At 45.3% G+C, this 20,882-nt stretch overlaps 1 protein-coding gene across 1 annotated transcript in view; it reads right to left on the reverse strand.

The window, feature by feature from the left end:
- The window catches only part of EXOC4 (exocyst complex component 4), a 358,562-nt gene that overhangs the window by 63,482 nt on the left and 274,198 nt on the right, over window positions 1-20,882 (reverse strand). The window contains exon 11 of the mRNA XM_060687047.2: window positions 7,850-8,069. Within this exon, the coding sequence (XP_060543030.1) occupies window positions 7,850-8,069 (220 nt within the window). The remainder of the gene's footprint in view (window positions 1-7,849; window positions 8,070-20,882) is intronic.

Genomic DNA, 20,882 nt, shown 5'->3' on the forward strand with positions numbered 1-20,882 from the left:
TGCAACTGCAGCTTTCTGGTTGTGTCATGGAGAGGACCACAGGTCTACACGGAACAACGCTGGCATCCTCCCATAGGCCCCAGACAGCCGGCTCCCTGCCCTCCCTCGTTCCTGCCTGCCACCGGAGCAGATGGCTGATCTTCTCCTACATCACTTCCAGGCAGAAACTGGATCTCTCCGAGTAAGCATTTAAAATTCCGCCTTGCTTTTGTTCATCGTTTTTCCTCGCTGCTAATGACAGCCAAGTCACTGTTTTGTGAAAAAAAAACAACAACCCATTTAGCTTTCGCAAACGCAGGCTGCAAAGGCAGGGAAATGGAAGTCACCAAAGGGGAAAAGCCTAGCCTGGCACCCGGAGGAAGGCGGGCACCGCCATCGACAAATCACTCATCCGTTACCCCCGTCGGGCAGCGTTTCCAGGCCCAGCGGGGTTCGAATGGGATCCAACTGGGGAAGAGAAATTAACTCGGTAATGCATCTTCGGACGCGGCTCTGTGGTTTGGGAAGAGCTTCTTGGCAATAAAAGGGGGAACGACCGAGCCTCATTAAAGAGGACACGATGGAGAAGTTGGATGGCGATCAGAATCGGTGGCCTTCATTTCTTCCACGCTCAGCTTGTAATGCATTCAACCCAGTGGTGGGTTCCTCCCGGTTCGGCCGAGTCGGTAGTGGTGACGATATGACGTCACTGAACCGGTTCTCCCCCCACGCCCTCCCACTCCCCCACCCACCCATGTTATTCTTTCCTTTTATTTGGCCCCACCCCCGATCTATTGCTGCCTCCTGAGTCCCAGCTGATGACTAGAGGGAAAAAAACTGTTTAAACTCTTGCCGTGGGGCTTCAAAGGGCCGCCCTACAGCTGATCAGTGTTAAAAGCAAACAAGTCGGGTCGTAAGTGCGAGGACTGGTCGCAAGTGTGAGGACCTTCCAGAAATGACTCTGACCAGCTAGCCACGCCCACCTAGTCACACGACCTCCAAGCCACACCCACAAAATAAGTCACGCCTACAGAACCGGTAGTAAAAAAAATTAGAACCCACCCCTGATTCAACCCATCAGAATAGAGCTGCAAGGGAACTTGGAGGTCGTCTAGTCCAGCCTCCTGCTCAACCAGGAGACCCTCTTCCATTTCAGACAGTTGGCTGTCCAGTCTTTTCTGAAAAACCTCCAGTGATGGAGTAACCTCAACCCGCAACCTAACCTGAAGGCAAGCTGTTCCCCCTGACGAATTGTTGCACTGTTAGGAAATTTCTCCTTAATTCCAGGTTGCTTCTCTCCTTGTCTAGTTTCCATCAATAGTTTCTTGTCCTTCCTTCTGGTGCTTTGGGGAATAAGTTGACCTTCTCTTCTTCGTAGCAGCCCCTCAAATACTGGAAGACTGCTATCATGTTACCCCTAGTCCTTCTCTTCATTAGATTAGCCATATCCAATTCCTACAACCGTTCTTCATATGTTTTAGTCTCCAGGCCTTTCATCCTCTTCGTTGTTCTTCTTTGCACTTTTTTTCCCAAAGTCTCAACATCTTTTTTGTAATGTGGTGACCAAAACTGGATGCAGAATTCCAGTTGTAGCCATACTAATGCTTTATAAAGCAGTACTCAAACGTATGAAGAAGGGTTGCAGGAATTGGGTATGTCTAATTTAATGAAAAGAAGGACTAGGGGAGACATGATAGCAGTCTTCCAATATATGAGGGGCTGCCACAAAGAAGAGGGGGTCAAGCTATTCTCCAAAGCCCCTGAAGGCAGGATAAGAAGCAACGGATGGAAATGAATCAAGGAGAGAACCAACCTACAACTAAAGAGAAATTTCCTGACATTGAAAACAATTAATCATTGCCTTCAGAACTGGTGGGTGCTCCATCCCTGGAGGTTTTTAAGAACAAAATGGACAACCATTTTGTTGTGGTCCTCCAGCAGCCTGCGGAGGTGGCAGCGGAGACGGAGAGTGAGGAGGCTGGGGAGGAAGAACAGGGGCCAGTCCTGGAGGCTGGGGAAGGCCCGGATGAGGGCTCTGCGTCGGAGGCAGAGATGGGGCCAGGGCCATCTGGGAACGATGGGCGGACTCCGGAGCCTCCAGAGGCGGATAGCAGAGAGGCAGAGGAACAGGAGGAGCCTGTTCCTAGTACATGCATGCGCAGAGCTACCAGAAGGCAAGAGCAGCTAAAGCAAAAGGGACAACTCGGGAGTAAGGCCAGGAGATGATTGGCCCCTCCCATAAGGCTTAAAAGAGCAGCAAAGGCTCTTGGGCTCTTCGTAAGAAAGCAACGTTGCTACATCTGTTTCCAGTCGGTATCTCTTGTTTCTGAACTTTGTGGGGTTTTGCCAAGAAAAGCCTTTGGCAGGGTGCCAAAGAAGACAAAGGTTGGTGATAAAGCTGAAGGACTGTTTATGAAGAATTTGTTTTGGAATTAATGTGGACTGAGCTGAGAATGAAGTAATTCTCAGCTGTTCTAATGAAATATGTTTGTGTAGGACTGATTGTGTCTGGAAATAACTGGTCACAACACATTGATCTGAAATGGTATAAAGCAGGGGGTTAGACCAGAAGACCTAGCACTGATGATGTTACCTAGTTGGGCCATGAAACGTCGGCGAGCAAACAACCAAACTCAGGGAGCACGAAGGACCCCACAAAAAAAAAAGGAATCTTATTCAAGACTTCTTGCATGAAAAAAGTCTAAAGTTTCCAAACACACGTATTTAAAGACTCCCATCTATCTACTTCAAGCCTCCTTAGTGGCTGCAACTCAGTCCATCTGGCTGACCTTTTCTGGACTTCTGTCTCCATCAGTTATTAAGGTCAGATTGTATTGGCTGGGTCTTATTTCACCCTCACCCCTTTCCCCAAATGTCACCCCCGTTTAGACAGCTGGCAGCGGGGTTAAGCTAGCTAAACAATTCCTACTAGTCAAGGGGCCTGGGATCGTGTTGTTCTTTTCTTTTCTAAAGCAGACCAGTTGTTCCGCAGCTAAAAATATTTTGTGGCCTTTTCCAACACTATTGCATAAGACGGTATTTGGAGTGCCAACTGTCATGTTTGGGAAACTTTCAAGTGTCGTTTCTTAGAAGCCACCAAAATAGATATGAAACGATGGAACTGAGCCACACTGGAAATGCCGATGAGAAATTTCTCCAAAACTAAGAGGACTTTTCTTTTTCTTTTTAAAAAGTTTTCTTGATTTTCTATTGTTTACATTTTGTTAGTGCTTATTATGTCAACTCGCAAAGCGTCCCTGACCTGCTCTCAAGTTGCCATAGACAAGGGGGAATGAGAAAATGGCGAAGTAGAATGGCAGCCAAAGACAGGAGCACATTCCAGACATATCTTTCTCAAGGCTGTTTCCCAGGGTTACCCACAGCGGCCGGAGGGGAGTGATCTCTACAACCCGTGAAATTGCTCCGTTGGTGAATGTGACTGATCATGTCCTCCTAGTCCTTCTTTTCTTTAGACTAGCTAAACCCAAATCCTGCAACCGTTCTTCACATGTTTTAGTCTCCAGGCCATTAATCATCTGAGTTGCTCTTCTTTGCACTTTTTCCAGTCCTTGACTTACGACCACAATTAAGTCCAAAGTTTCAGTTGTGAAGCAAGACAGTTGTCAAGTAAGCTTTGGCTCATTTTACGACCTTTCTTCGCACAGTTATTAAGTGAACCACTGCAGTTGCTAAGTGAGTCACACAGTTGTTAAGCAAATCTGGCTGCCCCATTGACTTTGCTTGTCAGAAGGTCGCAAAAGAGGATCAAACATGACCCCGGGACACTGCAACCGTCATAAATACGAGTCAGTGGCCAAGCGCATGAATTTTGATCAAGTGACGGCGGGGATGCTGCAACAGTTGTAAGTGAGAAAAACGGTCACAAGTCACTTTTTTCAGGGTCATTTAATGTCAAACCATCACTAAATGAGCGGTTATAAGTCAAGGTTTACTTGCATGTCTGAAGAATCTTATCACCCAAGTTTAAATTTGAGCAAGAACTCAAATCAGCTTATGATGATTTAAACTTACTCTAAACTTAACCTAATAATATTTGGAGTGTCTGTAATTTTGGAGACGACTGGAAGTCACCTGAAACTGCACTTTAAAAAATAAAACTTTAAGAAATAAATCGCCATGTCAAACAGTCAAGTCCTTGGCAATTTGCTTACCAGAACACCATCTAAGTGTAGGGTTTCTCTCTGTTATGGCTTGTATCCCATTTTTATTTAAATTCTGCTTAATATTTTTAAATTGGCATATAGAGACTGTGTTCAGAAGCAGGCACTTTGCCTGCATATTGATTCAGGCACTTTTCTAGATTTACAGAATCTACTGTATAATCTTAATACACTTGATATATTATTATAATATATATATATATACACATATACAGTACTTATACTTATGTATTAATTATATATATATATATATGTATATGTATATGTATATATGTATATACTTTTTTTACTTCTTCGTAGGGTTTATGTGTGTTTTTTTCTCCTAGCCAGGTTTTCCCTACGTAACCAAGGTTTTTTGTAGCTCCAGCTCAGTAGAATCACATCTACTCAGTTCTGGGCTTTTTTCCTTTCTAACAGCTAGCAAGCTCTGACTGCTAGGTGGGAGACCTAAATAAATCCATTTCTAGCTCGTCTGCTTTCATCAATAGGCCACACCCAGGATACATAAGATATGGGTGTGGCCTACTGATGAAAGCAAACGAGCTAGAAATGGATTTATTTAGGTCTCCCACCTAGCAGTCAGAGCTTGCTAGCTGTTAGAAAGGAAAAAAGCCCAGAACTGAGTAGATGTGATTCTACTGAGCTGGAGCTACAAAAAACCTTGGTTACGTAGGGAAAACCTGGCTAGAAGAAAAAAACATATATGTGTATATATATATATATATTTATATATATATATATATATATATATATATATATATATATATATATATATATATATGTATGTATGTATGTATGTATATAATTGGTTTAATATATATCTATCAATGTAATACATATACTTAATATAGTTAATACATATCAATATAATATATACACGTAATATACTTTAATATATATCAATACAATATATATACTTAATATGCTTAATAGCTCAACTAAATCAAATAGCTGAGATTGCACGACACACTAAGCCATCAAAAGCAACAAGAACCACAACCCAAAACTAAAACAAACAATTGTTGTATCCATGCAGCCTTTGTGTGTTGTGTATTCCTATAACACGGCTAACACAGTTTGTTTAGTTTAGTTTTATTTGATTTGTGTACCGCCCTACTCCCAAAGGACTCAGGGCGGTGAGCAGCCATAAGATAAAAAACATAAATACAAAATTTAAAACTGAATAAAGTTGAAGTAAACAATTTGGCCGAAGACAGATTTAAAACACCCCAATAAATTAAAAACGAATTAAAATTTACATTTAAAAAGGGGGGAAAAAGGGAAAACACAGTTAAATATGATGCAAGTTAATGCATTTTATCTCCTTTTGCCATTACGAATGTCTGGTGGGGGGAAGGAGAGGTAAATACAATTACATAACCGCATATTTTAGCTGGATTGCAGCCTAAACTAATTAATCAACGGCAGCTATGGATAATTAATCTGCTCCTGAAATCCATTTAGCCTTCACATGTGATTGCATGAGCTAAAAGCTAAAAGAGTCATCTCGAAGATGCTACCTTTAAACAAGGTTTCTCATCCTCAAAAACAAGAAGTGAATCTAAGCATTGTTTTCTAACATTTTTTTAAAAAAACATTTTTTACAGTAGTCCTCGACTTACGACCACAGTTGATCCTAAAATTTCTGTTGTTAAGTGAGACATTTGTTTTGTGAGTTTTGGCCCATTCTACAATCTTTCTTGCCACAGTTGTTCTACCTATTTATGGGCGGAAAATAGAAGAATAGAATAAGAAATAGAATAGAATAAGAAATAGAATGGAATGGAATGGAATAGAATGCAGAACAGATTCAGCCTATATATGGGGAAATCTTGTTTTTCCAACCCTCACTGCCCTTTAAGGCTTCCTATGCTGAATGCTCCCTTGTTGTGTTATGACAGAAAAGACAACTTCTTATTTTCACCTTTTATTTTGAGAGGTAATTTATCTTGCCTTTGTCTCTACAGGAGCCGACTGCCACATTTCACATGTTCGAGTTTTTTTTTTTTTAATATTTAAATCTAGGTATAATTAAATGTGTGAAAAACAGCATCAGAAGTTAACCGGAGGTAGGCATTTTACACATTGAATTTATCAGAAGGCCTTTTACAGAAGTACTTTCTGTGCTAGAGATTGGCATGGTTTTTTTTTTTAATTTTTTTTGATAGAAGTGCTGGGAGAAAAATATTTTAAAACAAATGAATATAGGAACGTGGGAGACCATTTCAGCAGTCTCTGGTTCCTTGCAGAATTCTGATTTTTATCTTCTAGGTGTGATTTTTCAGAGGATCTCGGAATTGGAAAGGACACTTTAGGTTATTAAGATCAATCATTGCCCAGAAATAGGGATCTAAAGAAAACCATCTCTGAAAAAATGGTACCATGTTTCCCCGAAAATAAGACCCTGTCTTATATTTTTTTGAACCCTGAAATAAGCGCTTGGCCTTATTGCCATGCGGTCAAAAGCCTGATTGGGCTTATTATCAGGGATGTCTTATTTTGGGGGGAAACAGGGTAGATGATAGATAGATAGATAGATAGATAGATAGATAGATAGATAGATAGATAGATGATAGATAGATGATGGATGGAAGGAAGATAGATAGATAGATAGATAGATAGATAGATAGATAGATAGATAGGATAGATAGATAGATGATAGATAGATAGATGCTGTGTTTCCCCGAAAATAAGACCCTGTCTTATATTTTTTTGAACCCTGAAATAAGCACTTGGCCTTATTGCCATGCGCTCAAAAGCCGGATTGGGCTTATTATCAGGGGATGTCTTATTTTGGGGGAAACAGGGTAGATGATAGACAGATGACAGATAGATAGATGATAGATAGAGAGATAGATGATAGATAGATAGATAGATGATAGATAGATAAATAGATAGATAGATGATGGATGGAAGGAAGATAGATAGATAGATAGATAGATAGATAGATAGATAGATAGATAGATAGATAGATAGATAGATAGATGATGGATAGATGATGGATGGAAGGAAGATAGATAGATAGATAGAGAGAGAGAGAGAGAGAGAGAGAGAGAGAGGGAGAGAGGGAGAGAGATACCGTGTTTCCCCGAAAATAAGACCCTGTCTTATATTTTTTTGAACCCTGAAATAAGCGCTTGGCCATATTGCCATGCGCTCAAAAGCCCGATTGGACTTATTATCAGGGGATGTCTTATTTTGGGGGAAACAGAGTAGATGATAGATAGATAGATAGATGATAGATAGATAGATAGATAGATAGATAGATAGATAGATAGACAGACAGATAGATGATAGATAGATAGATAGATGATGGATGGAAGGAAGATAGATAGATAGATAGATGATAGATAGATAGATGATAGATAGATGATAGATAGATGATAGATAGATGATGGATGGAAGGAAGATAGATAGATAGAGAGATAGATAGATAGATGATAGATAGATAGATGATAGATAGATAGATGATAGATAGATAGATGATAGATAGATGATTGATAGATAGATAGATAGATAGATAGATGGAGTGCAACTGTGCAGCCATCGTAACTTCGAAAACAGATCATAAGTAGCTTTTGGGTGGTCTGCTGTAAATTTGAATGGTCCTTAAGCGAACGCTCGTAAGTGGAGGACTACCTGTAAAGATGGGAAGGCTTATTCCATGGTGTTCCTGCCACCCGCCTTACCTGCAAGAGAGGCCTTTGCACCCCGAGCATTTTCATGGTGTCTGCGTTGGCCAGAATCTTCAAGGGGTCGGTAATTTTGGTGACGCCCTCGATTTCCTTGTTGATTTCTCCCAGGACTTGGTTCAGAAAGATGTTCTTAATGTACATGGTGAGGAATTCTCGGAGGGGACATTGCTTCGCGGGACTGAACCCCAAAGCGTGTTCAATCTCTTGAATAAACCTGAAATACAGAAAAAAAACAAAACAAAAACAGAGGTAGATGCGTCATTACGACAGCAGAACATGATTTAAGCCTGCGAATTTCGCCATTTTAACCCAAGGCAGGTAGTCCTCGACTTGCAACAGTTCATTTAGTGACCGTTCAGAGTTACAGAGGCACTGAACAAAGTGACTTAAGACACTTTTTCACACAACCATTGCAGCATCCTCAGGGTTAGGTGATCAAAATTCAGATGTTTGGCAACTGACTCATATTTATGATGGCTGCAGTGTCCCAGGGGGTGGGGGGTCATCTGATCCCCTTTTGTGACCCTCTGAAGTTGATTGGTGAGTAACCCGGTAAAGTGAACCTGTTGTGACTCTGACTCCCCAGCTTGTCCTCATGGAGGAAGAGGACTCAGAAGGTGAGGGGGAGGAACTGGCAAGGCCTCCCTCTCCAGGACCTTCCTCTCTGGCAATGCCTCAGGTTCCATCTGAAGGCCAGGAGGAACAGCCTGGGATGTGCCAGGAGGAAGGCATTTCGGAGCACCCATTGATAGAGAGTTATACTGATGAATGTTCTGTCCCCGTCCCACACACGCACCCCTACAGACGGCCCGGAGTTAATAAGCCACACGACAAAATCTTTGAAGATAAAGCTGGGCAGCAACCCAGTGGCTAGCTGCCAATTCAGACTTTACTCACACAAAATAAAGATTAGACTGCAAGCATTCCGATAAAGCAGGCAAAGTTTCAACAATACAAGGATTAGTCCAAATGCAGTCCGACAAGGCAGGCAGAAGTCTAGTAATGCAGAGATCATGGATTATTTCTAGTTTTTGCTTGTCACAAACTGAACCAGCCACCACACTCACATTTATACCCTGTGGGGTGTGGTCCAGTGACTCAGCTAATCTCTGGCACGCCTTCCCCTCTGCTGCGCACGCTTCTCCCGGCGCCGCTGCCGAGGGTCCAGCCAGCACTTATCTTCTTCATCGCTGTCCACCTGTGGCTGCGGGGACGTGCTTGGCTCTGGGCCTATCGGCCTTTGGTGTCCTCCGGAGTCATTGCCAGAGAGGAGGGTCCTGGAGAGGGAGGCCTTGCCAACTCCTCTCCCTCACTCTCGGAGTCTGCATCTGTCGATAGGCAACGGAGCCACAACAATGAATCCTGGCTTGATCCCAGGCAGCGTCGGAGGGAGAAGCGTGCGCAACAAAGGAAGAGGCGTGGAAGGACCATGGATTGAGCTGAGTCACTGAGCCATGCCCCACAAGGGATAAAAGGGGGGGCATGATTGCTTGGCAGGCTTTGTGACGGACAAACGTTTAAACTCTAAAGAGTCACATCGTGAATCCTGCACTTCGGCTCAGATATATTTTGGACTAATCTCTTGTGGATAATTTGTCGCTCTGGAAACCGACTGCAGATAAGCCTCTCCTGTTTTTTGGGAGTACTAATTGGATTTGGCAGGCGTTTTACAAGTAGCTGCCAGAACTCTCGTCTGCCAGGAATTCTGGTCTGGATATTGCATTTGTCTGAGTGAGGACGGGGGACAGAACAGAACCCGGTTTCCCCGTTGACTTTGCTGGTCAGAAGGTCGCTAAAGGAGATTGCGTGACCACAGGGACAAAGCAGCGGTCGTAAGTATGAACCAGTTGCCAAGCATCTTGAGTTTTGATCACGGGATCGCGGGGACGCTGCAAAAGCCGTAACTAGGAAAAACGATCATGTCCCGTTTTTCAATGTTGTCGCAACTTTGAACGGTCACGAAACGAACGGTTGTAAGTCGAGGATTACCTGAACTTTGAACGTGGTTCATATCCAGCAGAAAGCCATCTGAATCTGTCGGATCTTGTGTACAGTTCAAACAAGTGTTGAGAAGGCTGTGGTGGCCTGTTGGCCGCTGGCCCCTCCAACAGCCAAATCAGAGGAGGAGGAGGAGGCGTGGGAGTCGAGGGTCAGCATCAAGGCAACCTGAGAGAGGGGGAAGAGGGAATGGAGCTGGCGGAAAGAGAGAGGTGGAGCCTGGGCCGTCCGTCAGCCCTAAGGTGGAGAGTCAAGAGCCCCCAGGTCTGGAAGGTGGATTGATGAGGAAGAGGAGGAGCAGCTGGGTCCAGTGCCTGCCATGCAGAAGGCAGAGGAGAGGAGAGCAGTGGAAATCCATGGGCTGGTCCTTGGGACGGAAGAGCCACCGCTGCTAGGGAAGCCTCACCCTAACTCTGGAAATAAAAGGCAGGGGGCGGAGATGAATAGATGATGGCAGACAACTATTCATCTCCCTGCCGGATGGACTTGTTAGCCTGCAATGAGAGAGAAACTTTTTGCCGGGGCTCCTGGCGCTCCTAATAAAGGAATCATTGATTTAAATACAGAGGGTTGGTCGTGTTTGGGGAGCTGGGTCAGAATAAAGTCTTAGCTGGCAATGGAGGAGTTGAAGGAGCCAGCGATCTTCCGAAAACATTTTTTCATAATTCGTAAGATCAAGAAAATCCGAACGGCTCGAGAAAATCTGAACGGCGTTTCCAGGAACTCATTGAAAAGAATGCGGTAGAATTCATTTGGCGATCGTAGGATTATGTGTATCAAGGCAACAGCTGTTGGGGGAACCCGTTTATCTTTTTTAGCTCAATCTCTAACAAGAAGTATTTTCTCCTCCTTTTCACAAACTCATTATTAACAACAATAAAACATCACAGCCCGTAAAAATAAAACGGAGTCTGGGGAACAATGTGAAAACGCCATTTAGGTCAAGAGAATGGAGAGTAAACTCAGCGGCTTAAGATCACAAGAATTTCTTCGGAATGCAAGCTGTCTGCCATGTACAGGCGGTCCTCGATTTACAATAGTTCATTTAGTGACCATTCAAAGTTATGCATTGTAAGCCGCCTTGAGTCTTCAGAGAAAGGCGGCATACAAGTTGAATAAATAAATAAATAAATAAGTGAGAACGGCGCCAAAAAAAGTGACTCAGGACCGTTTTTCCACACTTACGACCGCTGCAACGTCCCCATGGTGAGGTGATCAAAATTCAGACGCTTGGCGGCCCCGGGGACATGTTGATCTCCTTTGGCGACCTTCTGACAAGCAAAGTCAGTGGGAAGCCAGATTCACTTCACAACGGGGTTACTCACTTATTAACTTTGGTGCTTTCTGAGTTGGGGGTTTTGATGTGCCCTGATGATGTTCCCTAGTTGGGTCATGAAACGTCTGCAAGGAAACCACCAAGTTCAGAGAGCACCAAGGACTTCACAGTCCTCGCCTTCCTTCCTCTTCCTCCCTTTTATTCCTTCTTACTCTTACCCTCCTCTTCCTTTCCACAAACCGCCCCTCCCTTTCAGCACTGATGATGTTACCTAGATGGGTCATGAAACGTCTGCAAGGAAACCACCAGGCTCAGAGACTACCAAGGACCTCACAGTCCTCATCTTCCTCCCTTTCATTCCTTTTTCCTGTTCCTCTTACCCTCCTCCTCCTTTCTACAAACTGCCCCTCCCTTCCAGCACTGATGATGTTACCTAGATGGGTCATGAAACGTCTGCAAGGAAACCACCAAGTTCAGAGAGTACCAAGGACTTCACAGTCCTCGTCTTCCTTCCTCTTCCTCTTCCTCCCTTTTATTCCTTCTTACTCTTACCCTCCTCTTCCTTTCCACAAACCACCCCTCCCTTTCAGCACTGATGATGTTCCCTAGTTGGGTCATGAAACGTCTGCAAGGAAACCACCAAGCTCAGAGACTACCAAGGACCTCACAGTCCTCATCTTCTGCCCTTTCATTCCTTTTTCCTGTTCCTCTTACCCTCCTCCTCCTTTCTACAAACTGCCCCTCCCTTCCAGCACTGATGATGTTACCTAGAGGGGTCATGAAACGTCTGCAAGGAAACCACCAAGTTCAGAGAGTACCAAGGACTTCACAGTTCTCGTCTTCCTTCCTCTTCCTCTTCCTCCCTTTTATTCCTTCTTACTCTTACCCTCCTCTTCCTTTCCACAAACCACCCCTCCCTTTCAGCACTGATGATGTTCCCTAGTTGGGTCATGAAACGTCTGCAAGGAAACCACCAAGCTCAGAGACTACCAAGGACCTCACAGTCCTCATCTTCTGCCCTTTCATTCCTTTTTCCTGTTCCTCTTACCCTCCTCCTCCTTTCTACAAACTGCCCCTCCCTTCCAGCACTGATGATGTTACCTAGAGGGGTCATGAAACGTCTGCAAGGAAACCACCAAGCTCAGAGAGCACCAAGGACTTCACAGTCCTCGTCTTCCTTCCTCTTCCTCTTCCTCCCTTTTATTCCTTCTTACTCTTACCCTCCTCTTCCTTTCCACAAACCACCCCTCCCTTCCAGCACTGATGATGTTACCTAGAGGGGTCATGAAACGTCTGCAAGGAAACCACCAAGCTCAGAGAGCACCAAGGACCTCACAGTTCAACCCCGGCCTACCAATATTCTCTGGTGGGGTCCTTGGTGCACTCTGAGCTTCATTCTTGGCGGGCAAACCCTTCATGATCCAACTAGGTAACGTCACCAGCACGAGCGGCCAACCCTACCTTCCATCACACTGAGTGTTGCCTAAAACGTCTGAAGGGACCAACCAAACTCAGAGAGCACCAAGGACCCCACAGGTCATCCTCGAGCTACAAATATTCTCCTCTATCAATACAATCAGCATTATACTACAGAATGTGATAAAAAAAAAAATAGGATTTCAATTGGTGCCTTCAAAAGAACACCTTTTGCTATTCTCACATATTCCAAGTTGGCATTTTATTTGAGGGAGGGACTTCGCATCTGTCGAGCCTAAGAGTCTTCAGACTATAATTTAGGTATCAAGACACTTCCCCCCCCCCCATGGTCAATATTGATCACGGGGCCTTCAAAATACGTCCTCCCAGAGTAAGCAATTCTGTCTGGAAAACTCCATTTTAATGCATTAGATTTAACCACTCCCTCGTGGTCCCACTTCAACACAATCAACATTATACTACAAATCACTCAGCTGGGTTTCGTCATGCCTAAAGTAGGACTAGAATTCACCGTCTCCTGGTAATTAGCCCAAAGTCTCCCAGCCGGCGTTCATGCCTAAGGGGAAACTAGAACTCACAATCGCCTGGTAATGGGCCCAAAGTCTCCCAGCCGGCGTTCATGCCTAACGGGAAACTAGAATTCACAGTCACCTGGTGATTGACCCAAAGTCTCCTCCCCCCCCAAGCTTTCATGCCCAAGGCAGGACTAGAATTCACCATCTCCTGGTAAATTGGGCCTGAAGTCTCCCAGCCAGCTTTCATGCCTAAGGTGGCCCTGGAACTTACTGTCGCCTGGTGATTGGCTGAAAGTCACCCAGCTAACTTTCATGCCTAAAGTGGAACTAGAACTCACCGTCTCCTGGTGAGTGGCCCAAAGTCACCCAGATAGCTTTCATGCCTAAGGTGGAACTAGAACTCCCTGTCTCCTAGTGACTGGCCCAAAGTCACCCAGATGGCTTTCATGCCTAAAGTGGAACTAGAACTCACCGTGTCCTGGTGACTGGCCCAAAGTCACCCAGATGGCTTTCATGCCTAAGGTGGAACTAGAACTCACCGTCTCCTGGTGACTGGCCCAAAGTCACCCAGCTGACTTTCATGCCTAAAGTGGAACTAGAACTCACCGTCTCCTGGTGACTGGCCCAAAGTCACCTAGCTGGCATTCGTGCTTAAGGCAGGACTAGAACTCCCCATCTCCTAGTAATTGGTCCAAAGACACCCAGCCAGCTTTCATGCCTAAGGTGGCCCTGGAACTTACTGTCGCCTGGTGATTGGCTGAAAGTCACCCAGCTAACTTTCATGCCTAAGGTGGGACTAGAACTCCCCATCTCCTGCTGAGTGACCCAATAATAATCCATGTGCTACTAGATCTTCCCCTGCTGCCTTCAAAAGAACAGCTGTCTCGGGAGCATCCAAAATGGTAAATGTCTCCACGGCTGTCCGTGCAAAGTCTCCAATGTCAAACATGATAGGATCAACTCAATTAACACCTTCAACTCCCTTCCCTGCTGTTCCGCCAGCTCACCCCCCCGCATCCCCCTCCTCTAATCAGTTAACAAACACTCTTCCCGTATGACGGACTGTCAATCCAATTATTTCCTATCTGGGCTGTGAAGACACTCCATTAAGTAGAGCGGACAGATGGCCCCCGTTCTTTCACCGATCAATCAACTGACTGATTAGCTGATTAAGGGTTGAATAATCGATGCAATCGGGTATCGGAAAAGCCCAGAGGGCAAACTTCAGACCCGTGCGGTCGCTCTGTCCAGCACAGCAACAGGGTTAAGATTGGCATCTCACACCTGCCAGGCTTCCTGCACAAACCAATGCGACACAACTCCAGATTGAAGAATGAAGGTTGCGGGTTTGCTTCGATAACGGACAGCTTATTAAGCTACGTTTTATTGATTTGTTTGTATCGAACGTTGATTTTTTTTTTTTTTTTTTACAAATAACTCAAGGCGGGGAACGAACGTAATACACTTCCCTCCTCGTGTTTTCCCTCTTACAACAACCCTGTAAGGGAAGTTGGTTGGAAAGAGAGAGGCCCAAGGTCATCCAGCCAGCTATAATGCCTAAAGTGGGATTAGAACTCACCGTCGCCTGGTGATTGGCCCAAGCCCTAAACTGAGGTCATGCCTAAGGTAAGATTAGAATTCACTGTCTCCTGGTGATTAGCCCAAAGTCAGCCAGCCAGCTTTCCTGCCTAAGGGGAGGACTAGAACTCACCATCTCCTGGTGACTGGCCCAAAGTCATCCAGCTGAATTTCCTGCCTAAGGGGAGGACTAGAACTCACTGTCTCCTGGTGACTGGCCCAAAGTCATCCAGCTGAATTTCATGGCTAAGGTGGAACTAGAACTCACTGTCTCCTGGTGACTGGCCCAAAGTCATCCAGCTGAATTTCATGGCTAAGGCGGGACTAGAACTCCCTTGTCTCCTGGTGACTGACCCAAAGTCACCCAGTTGGCTTTCATGCCTAAGGTGGAACTAGAACTCACTGTCTCCTGGTGACTGGCCCAAAGTCATCCAGCTGAATTTCATGGCTAAGGTGGAACTAGAACTCACTGTCTCCTGGTGACTGACCCAAAGTCACCCAGTTGGCTTTCATGCCTAAGGTGGAACTAGAACTCACTGTCTCCTGGTGACTGGCCCAAAGTCATCCAGCTGAATTTCATGGCTAAGGCGGGACTAGAACTCCCTTGTCTCCTGGTGACTGACCCAAAGTCACCCAGCTGGCTTTCATGCCTAAGGTGGAACTAGAACTCACTGTCTCCTGGTGACTGGCCCAAAGTCACCCAGATGGCTTTCATGCTTAAGGTGGAACTAGAACTCACGGTGTCCTGGTGACTGGCCCAAAGTCATCCAGCTGAATTTCATGGCTAAGGCAGGACTAGAACTCCCTTGTCTCCTGGTAACTGGCCCAAAGTCACCAACCTGCTCTCCAGCCTAAGGAGGGACTAGAACTCACCGTCTCCTGCTTTCTCGCCTGGTTGCCTTAACTACTAGACCAATCTGGCTCGCAACGCAGGGAGGCCTAACTCCGTTGTTCCAGAGCTGTGTCTAACCAGACGCCTGACAACAAAGAAATCTGTGTAACACATTGACAGACGCAGGGATCGGACTCCCAGGAGAGGAACACAAAAAGTCACAACCGACATCGTTCCAACGCCGTAGGAAACTGCGATACGCTCCTAGCGAGGTTGTATCAAAGCCAAGTCCCATTTGAACCTCCATCGAGCTCATTATTAAACTGGCAGGGAAAGGCAACTCCGAAGGGGCAAACAATATTGCATTTTCAAGAGGGAGGGGGAAACCCCACTCAGGCGAACAGCTGAGCCCGCCGGATAGCGAGGACGACACGAGCTATTTCTCGCGCAAAGTTGGACGCAAAATCTCATCGTTAAATTTTATTGCAGTCTTGGGAGGCGTCGCGATGCTAATAAAACAATTACGGCCACCGGAGAAGCTCAAGTATTTCTTCAAAACCAGGCAGGGAAACAGATGATCGTACGGCAGGGAGTCCTCGACATACGGCCACAGTTTGAAGCCCGGAATTCCTGTCGCTAAGTGAGAAATTTGTGCGGTGAGTTTCGACCCGCGTGATGAATTTTCTTGCCACGTTGGTTAAGTGAATCGCTGTGGTTCTTAAAGGAGTAACCCGGTTGCTAAGTGAATCTGGCTTCCCCCATTGACTTTGCTCGTTAGACGGTCGCTAAAGGGGAATCACGTGATCCCTGGGGCACTGCAACCGTTATAAATATTAGTCAATTTCTAAGCGTCCAGATTTTGAGCATGTGTCCATGGGGATTCTGCAATGGTCGTAAGTGCGAAAAATGGTCATTCCGTGGTGTTGTAACTTTGAATGGTCACTAAGCGAAGTGTTATAAGACGAGGACTTTTCTTCTTTATTATTTTCTTCTTTATTATCTTATTATGAAGTCCAGGGATGAGTTGATTTAAGGAATCAAAACTGGGGTCTGTTGTTGAGCGGGAGGTTTTAAAAAAGGGGGGAATATTGTCATTTACACACAATTATAATTAGTCCTTGACATACAGCAGTTCATTTAATGACCGTTCAAAGTTACAACAGCCCTGAAAAAAGTGGCTTTTACAACGGCACAGAAAGAAGTGCCTTAGGACTGTTTTTCACACTTAACGCCTGTTGCAGAATCTCACATGGTCACATGATCAAAATCTGGATGCTTAGCAGATCCAGACCGACTCATATTTATGACGGTCGCAGTGTCCCCCCGGGTCATGTGATCCCCTTTTGTGATCTTCTGACAAGCCAAGTGAATGGGATGCCAGCTTCACTTAACAACCGTGTGACTAACTTAACGACGGCGATTCACTTAATAACCGTGGCACAAAATGGTTGTAAAACGGGGCAAAACTCAGTTAACAACATCTCATTTAGCAACAGAAGTTTGAGCTTCTGCGACCTTCCCGGTCAGCTTCTGACATGTCGAAGGGTGGTGGGGAAGATGGATTTGCTTAATGACCGCACGATTCACTTAACAACAGCTGGGAGTCACTTAAGAACCCTGGCGAGAACCTTTGCGCGAAGAGGGTGTGGATTCCCTTAATGACTATCTTACTCAGAAACAAGGACCACCAAGTATGGTCGTAAGTCGAGGACCACTGGAACGTGATCCATCTCTTCCGTTCCAGCGCATCCTTTTTCTGAGGGCATCTCAAAGTCCTCAGCTTCTTCGCAACCACAAACCACACATCCACAATTCTTTTTTTTTAAAAAAAAAAATTATATATTTTCTCTTGTATATAATAAGTGCTTAGAAACAACGTACTGAGTCAATTTGTTTACATAACAATATTAAACTCCTAGTTTCTATTATCCAACCACTGATAAAACGAGTTTCAAGTTCGAAAATACTGTGTCTTCTTTTTCTTTTATCGTCAGTGTTAGTCTATCCATTTCTGCCCAGTCTAATTTTTTTTTTTAATTATCTCTTCTACTGTAGGTGATTGCGCAAATACAATTCTTGCTGCTGTCAAAACATGTAATATTAAATATACATTCCCTTTATCGTATTTTTCTGGCATTATGCCTGACAAAAATCATTCTGGTTTGTAGTCTACAGTATATGCTGCCTTAACATTTTTTCTAACCAATTATGTGTTTTCGTCCAGTATTTTTTTTGCATTTGAACATCTCCACCACATGTGATAATATGTGCCCGGAGTTCGATTACATTTCCAAGATTTAGCTCCCTCAACAAATGTTTCGTTTAGCAATAGAAATTCTGGGCTCCATTGTGGTTGTAAGTTGAGGACTTCCTGTGTCCCTCCTGCCCAACACACACACACACACACACACACACACGTATGCACATCAGGAAGCACAAAAACAATAACTTGAAAATAATTCCCCGGATAATTTCCCCATTGACGAAGCCCGGTGATGCATGAACTCCATTGATAGAGACGGGCAGATATAGCATTGAGGTTTTTAAATCTAATTATTTCCCGCTCGCTTGAAAAGAGCAACAGACTTAGTGGGAGTTTGCCTACAAATTTCTCGTTTTTTGAAGGTGGCGTTGGGGAACTGAAAACCCCTCAGACCAAGATCCGAGGGGCTCTGTTCTTGCCATGAAATCGTAATTAAGGCTGTAACAAATCTACTTACCGGTCTCAAACGCGGCCCAGGCGGGAGATACATTCGGAGGGGGAAAAAAACGGCCGAGCGTTTTATTTAAATGAAAAGTGAAGGGGCTTCGACAGGACACAAATCCGCGTTTACGGGCTAATAAAGGGATCCGAGGAAGGAACTGAAGTGTGAGGGGTCGTTTGTGAGGCTTGGGGCTGAGGCTGAAGGGCTCCTGCCAGGCTTAGGTGTGAAGAAACAGCCATTGTAAACCTACAGAGGAAAAAATGTGGGGCTAGGCTAGGCAGCACTGTTATACAGGCAGTCCTTAACAACTTAAAAACCACCATGGGGAGCAGAATTAACAAAATAACAGAGTTGGAAGGGACCTTGAAGGTCTTCTAGTCCAACCCCCTGCTCAAGCAGGAGGCCCTATACCAGTGATGGCGAAGCTTTTCGGCACCAGGTGCCCAAACCGGAACTGTTCTGTCCCCGTCCCACATGCACACACACCAACAGACGTCCAAAAGTTAAAAACCAAACCAGCCGACAAAATCCTTTTCCTTATGAGAACGGAACTTGGCAGCAACCTAGTGGCTGCCTGCCAAGAGTTTATTACTCACGAAGGGAAGAGATAACTTCTCCCCACTTCTGGTACATCAAAGTAAAATGTTCAATAATTACAGAGTAAATCAAGTCCAGAGATAATCCAGCAAAGCCTATAACAAAAGTCCGGCAATGCAGAATGGCGTGGAAGCTTTCAGCTTTATTCGTCACAAGACTTGACTGGCCACCACGCTCCCTTTTATACCCTGTGGGGTGTGGTCCAGTGACTCAGCCTAATCTCAGGCACGCCTTTTCTTCTGTTGCGCGCGCTTATCTCTGCGACGCTGGCGTGGATCCAGCCAAGACTCATTACCCTCATCACTGTCCACCTGTGGCTGCGTGGACGTGCTTGGCCCCGGCCCTATCTCTTGCCCTTCGGCGGACACCGAAGGCATTGCCAGAGAGGAGGGTCCTGGAGAGGGAGGCCTTGCCAACTCCTCTCCTTCACTCTCGGAGTCCTCTCCTGCCGATGACACAGGCTCAGGTAACGGAGCCACAACAGGAACGCACATTTGCGCGCATGCGTGTTTGAAACATGAAGGGAAGCTGGCTGTTGCGCATGCGTGTGCTGGCCACCTGGCCTTCGTGTTTCCGGGGCTCCGGCACGCACGAAGATCAGCATGCGCGTTGCGAAAACCAGAATAGCAGCTGATGACATAGGTTCACCAGCACGGCCCTAGACCGTTTCAGACAAATGGCTGTCCAGTCTCTTCTTAAAAACCTCCAGCGATGGAGCCACCCACAACTTCTGGAGGCCAGCAGTTCCACTGGTTAATTCTTCTAACGTATCAGGGAATTTCTCCTTAATATTAGGTTGCTTCTCTCCTTGATGAGTTTCCATCCATTGCTTCTTGTTCTGCATTCAGGTGCTTTGGAGAATAGCTTGACTCCCTCTTCTTTGTGGCAGCCCCTCAAATATTGGAAGAGTGCTATCATATTGTTCCCAGTCCTCCTCTTCTTTAGACAATCGTACCTCATTCCCTTATTTACTTATTTATTTATTTTATTAAATTTGTATACTGCCCTTCTCCTGCTGGACTCAGGGCGGTGCACAGCCAAAATAAGAAACATCCCAATACAAAATTTAAAATTTGTTAAAAGAATTACACAACTCTGGCCCAAAATTTAAAACATCCCAATTAAAAATTGATTAACAATTAAAAATCTAACATCTCAAAAGGGGGGGGGGGTTACGCCAGCCCTGCTTGGTGGAAAAGAAAAGTTTTTAGGGCACGGCAAAAAGCCTGGAGATCTGGTATCATACGTATCTCCGGGGGCAAATCGTTCCATTAGTCATTGATTGTGACGGTATAAAGAGAATAACAGAGTTGGAAGGGACCCTGGAGGTCTTCTAGTCCAACCCCCTGCTCTATATCATTTCACACCAAGCTTTTGACCAGCTCCTGCTTGTGATGAAGGATAGCTTGGGTTTCAAGAGGTAATCAAAAAAAGAAAATATACTGGGCAAAATCCTGAATTATGAAGTCACTCTATATTTGACACGACTTGGACAGCCTGTTGCAAATCTGAAGCACTGATGATGTTACCTAGCCGGATAATTAAACGTCTGCAGGAAAATCTTCAAGCTCAGAGAGCAGTGAGGACCTTACAGCTGTCGTCGTCATCATCCTCCACTCCATAAACCCCTCTCTCTTCTAGCACTGATGATATTACCTAGTTGGGTCGTAAAACATCTGCAAGAAAACCACCAAGCTCAGAGAGCACCAAGGACCCCCATGGTTCAACCCTGAGCTACAGATATTTCTCTCCTATTGATCCTGGTTGTGCTATCGATACAGGTTTCCAGCATGTGAAGAGCCCCTTATGACCCCACCCCCCACTGCCGCTTACAGGCCGCCCGAGAGGCATCAGGCTGGACAAGATGCGAACAGGACGAGATGAGCCGGTTGGTCTGATCCGACATGGCTCTGTTCTTCCACGCCTGGCAGTTGCTGGGGACTGGCATATGCTGCGCTATTGAACAGGTTCCCAAGGCTTCTGGGTGCCATATGGATGGGCTTCGTGATGCCAGCCTCTTTATGCCTATTGTCTTTGTGAGTCTGCCAGGAAAGGAGGAGGAGGAGGAGGAGGGGCGGGGGGAGGAGGA

This window comes from Pantherophis guttatus, chromosome 7 (genome assembly GCF_059756535.1).
Source record: "Pantherophis guttatus breed Tessera chromosome 7, ASM5975653v1, whole genome shotgun sequence".
Classification (NCBI taxonomy): domain Eukaryota; kingdom Metazoa; phylum Chordata; class Lepidosauria; order Squamata; family Colubridae; genus Pantherophis; species Pantherophis guttatus.